The 3,825-nt window shown below is 49.3% G+C and overlaps 1 protein-coding gene across 2 annotated transcripts; it reads left to right on the forward strand.

Annotated features, from left to right (window-relative positions):
• The first annotated feature begins 331 nt into the window (after positions 1-331).
• On the forward strand, positions 332-2,946 carry LOC123147100 (putative UPF0496 protein 2). Of its 2 annotated transcripts, none has more exons than XM_044566338.1 (2): positions 332-596; positions 1,553-2,946. In XM_044566338.1, the coding sequence occupies exons 1-2, from the start codon at positions 539-541 to the stop codon at positions 2,797-2,799; spliced, it is 1,305 nt and encodes a 434-aa protein (XP_044422273.1). In that variant the 5' UTR covers positions 332-538; the 3' UTR covers positions 2,800-2,946. The 2 variants fall into 2 exon arrangements, with proteins under 2 accessions (XP_044422273.1, XP_044422272.1); XM_044566337.1 differs by having other exon boundaries at positions 333-596; positions 1,550-2,946.
• Positions 2,947-3,825: the final 879 nt, after the last annotated feature.

Consider the following 3,825-nt stretch of genomic DNA (forward strand, 5'->3'; position numbering starts at 1 on the left):
CCACGCAAGTCAGCGACACGGCCAGCAGATGGCACGCAGAGCCAGCCGCCGCGAATATATGTTGTACGTGTGTGCTCCTGCTTTCGGAGTGTTCCACTTTACATGCATGTGCATGCCGTGTCGCCATAACTATTTTCCTTTTGTGTACGCGTTACCAAGAAAAACCCACTGGCACGTACCATTTATGTCTCTTTTTTTGCGAAGGACGTACCATTTATGTCTGCATTCATCCTTTTGGCTAGCTTGTGCTCCTTCCCTTCCTTGCCTTGCAAGATCACCATCCGATCCGAGTTAACACATGACAATTGCAGACGATCGAGCCGCCGATCCCTATATATATGTGAGAGGGAGTCACATTCATCTTCATATGATATGTCCATATACATTCGTTGCTCACCAGGCTTTGTCAAACTCCAAGTGCACATATACATCTGCAATCTTGAGAGAGAGAGAGAGAGAGAGAGAGAGAGAGAGAGAGAGAGGATTGAAGATTCCCCCTCCCACCAGTGCTTCCGGTTAATTTGAGGGATTTGATCAAATGTGGCCCTTTTCATCGTCTCCTTCGTTGGCTAAATCCATGTCTAGCATCGACACCCGTAAGTTCTAATTCCACCTCCAACCAGTGTGACAATCGATTTTCATGATCACTAGTTTTGGGTTTTGACAATAATTGTAGCTAGAGATGACATAGATTTGTTTTGTTCTGACCATGCATGCATCAAGGCTTTTCGCTTGAAGTAATGTCGATTTCAACTCGATGACATTTGTTTTTGTTTCTCTCTCTCGAGAAGTTGCAACAAGCGTGAAGTGACCTCTGCAATGTCACATAGAAATAATGCCAAATTACCGCGAGAACAAGTGTTAATTATGAAGCACATCACCTTACTCAAAGTTTTAAATTCCAGTTTTAGAAATATATCAGCCCTAGCCAAATTTACAGAATTTCAGTAACGTAAATTTGGTGATTTCTGTTTCCATTTCAGCCAATGGACTAAAATTTTCACATAAATTTGACTGAGATCCAGAGAAATATTATGAAATTTCAGCAACAAAAAGTCGGTAACTGTGTCTACTACCGCAATTGCTGAAATGTTATGGCAGACCCGTAGTTATTCTAGTATGTACAAAAAAATAATGTCATTTCCAAAAAAAACTGATAACTTACATCGAAAGTGTAACCATGCTTACAAGAAGAAAATATTACAACCATAAGCTAGAAACAAATAAACTAGATTTATCGAAAGAGATAGCTAGAAATCAGACAGGGTTTGAAATAGTTGAGCCATGCGTGTTTCCCTGAAATTTTTTAGCTTGTGAGTGCTGCCCACTACCACTCTAATTGCAAATGTCAGTGCTTCACTTGTGTCTCAAGCAACAGCGAGCAAGCTGTATAGTGCACCCAAAAGTCGCAAGGCCATTTCTTGACGCCATGTATTTTCCTTCCTTTCTGACTAAGTTTGAAGAGAATTATTTCTTGACGCATTGCCATATATGCTCAGGATGTAGCTAAATTATCTTCATTTTATTGAATCATTTTTGTGCGTTGCAGCAGACACCATGATGGACGGGAGCAGCAGCTCGTCGTCGTCCGTAACTCAGACGCCGCCGCCGCGCAGCCCGCTCGACGTCGACGAGGAGTACGGCCGCGCGTTCAAGTCCAGGTCCTTCCTCGACCTCTGGTCGCACGCGCACCGCAGCCTCAGGCAGACATTCAAGCTCTCCTCCTCTAGGCCCAGCACCAGCCTCGAAACGCTCGACGATGGCGCTGCGGCCCTGGATAAGGAGCCGTCGTGCTCCTACACAATTCTCGACGATTTCGAGCTGGAGCCGAGACCGGAGGCGCTCGCGCGGGCCGCTGGGCGTCGGCACCGGCGCCAGCGCCGGTGGGGGTGCCATCGCCGCCACCGCGTGGAGGCGCTCCTGCTCGAGTACTTCGACGTGACGCGGGACGCCTGCGAGGCGTGCTCCGCGCTGCTCGCCGCCGTGGGAGCCGCGCGGAGGCACCACCTCGTGCTCCGGCGCCTGCTCCGCCGGCTGGACGTCGAAGGTGGCGGCGATGACAACACTACCACTGCTGCCAGGGACGCGCTAGCGCTGCACGTCCGCCAAGACAACCCACTCTCGCCTGCGGGCAGCAGGCTCGACGGGTTCCACGAGGCGCACGCGCGCTGCAGCCCGCTCTCCAAGCGTCTCGCCGCGGCGCGGCGCCGGCTGCGTAGGCTCGCCAAGGCGGCGCGCTTCGCCCGGTGCGCGGCCGCGACCACGGTCGTCGGTGCGTCGGCCACGGTCGTGGTGGCCGCGGTGGTCCTGGCCGCGCATGCCGTCGTTGGCGTCGGCGCGGCCGCCGCGGTGGCCTTCTGCGCCACATCCACCGAGCCCGTGGCGTGCCGCACGAACACCGTCAAGAAGCTGTCCGGACGGCTCCACGGCAGGCGAAGGCGGGGGCACGCACGCGCGGGCGAGGAGGTGGTGGACGCGGCGGCGCGGGGAGCGTACATCGTTGGGCGCGACCTGGACACGGTGAGCCGCATGGTGCGGCGCGCGCACGACGAGCTGGAGCACGGGCGCGACATGGCGCGCATCGCGGTGGCCGGCCACGGCGAGCGGCCGCTGCTCGAGGAGGTGGCGCGGGAGGAGGAGGAGTGCGGGGAGGACCTGAGGTCTCAGCTGGAGGAGCTGGAGGAGCACGCCTGCCTCTGCCTCATCACCATCAACCGGAGCCGGAGGATGGTGGCGCAAGAGATGGAGCGCGCCGGGTCACCGTCGCCGTCCACAGAAACGACGACGTCCAAAGACTAATTCCTTTTCGTGGAGATCAGACGCTAGTGTGTTGTTGCTGATTAATTAATTTGTTTATATGTAATTTTCCCTTGTGATTCAAGGGATAGTGGCATGACGAATAAAGAGTGTGTTTCTTTTGTTTGTGCATTAGCACAAGCTTTTTCCTGGATAGGGATAGGAGATAAGCTCCATTATGTGATTTGCTTTTGGGCATTCCTCCGAAAGTGTTAATCTAATCTCAAGCACAAATGCATTCACATAAACAGTAAATTTTGAAGAAAAAAATCATCAAATTTTTTTTAGATGAGCATTTACACGTTTTCTAACTTTCTGTAAAATTTCACCCTGAGAAGACATCGGTACAGGTGTGTGCAAAAAGACAAAAATGACTGCTCCAAAGTGTGTCTTTTTTAGCTCCGAGATTTGTATTTTTGTACAAGCCTCCACGGATGTCTTTCCAAAGTTAAATTTTGTACTCCCTTCATCCAAAAAAGTTTGTCCCTCAAATGGATGTATCTAGCACTAAGTTAGTGCTAGATACATCCATTTAAGGGACAAGTTTGGGACAAATTTTTTCGCACGGTGGGAGTAGGATGTTAGACTTCTGTTGATGTCCGTGCCAAAAAATAGATTTTTTAAATTTTGTTTGCTATGTTTTTAAATTTACTATTCATGCATGTGCATTTGTGCTCTTGATTAGATACTCAATGTCCACATTCCTCTCTTTTCTTTTGATGGTCCTAATATTGCCGTGCCCTCTGTTCTTGGGGAAAATACAATTTCTTTTGATGTTTGTTACGTAATAATTAGTGTTTGGAAGAATGGATTTGGTAATTCTCTTTCGATGATGTTCGGGCGCACTCGATCTAAATTATAAGATTCTTCTTAACCCGCACACGTGCTTTTTTTATCTTTCTTTTCCTTTGATGTTTTTTATGGTCTTTCTTTTATTTTGTACATTAGAACCCGATTAATCGCACATAATGATATGGGGTAATGTTCTTTTTCGCATTAGTTTTGGGCATTTTCTATCTCTTCTTTTCA

The sequence above is a fragment of the Triticum aestivum genome, chromosome 7A (assembly GCF_018294505.1).
Source record: "Triticum aestivum cultivar Chinese Spring chromosome 7A, IWGSC CS RefSeq v2.1, whole genome shotgun sequence".
Taxonomy (NCBI): Eukaryota; Viridiplantae; Streptophyta; class Magnoliopsida; order Poales; family Poaceae; genus Triticum; species Triticum aestivum.

Coding starts and splice junctions, on each gene's coding strand:
- LOC123147100 (XM_044566337.1), top strand. CDS start 539: ATGTGGCCCTTTTCATCGTCTCCTTCGTTGGCTAAATCCATGTCTAGC. Junction 597..1,549: donor CATGTCTAGCATCGACACCC/GTAAGTTCTAAT, acceptor TGTGCGTTGCAG/CAGACACCATGATGGACGGG.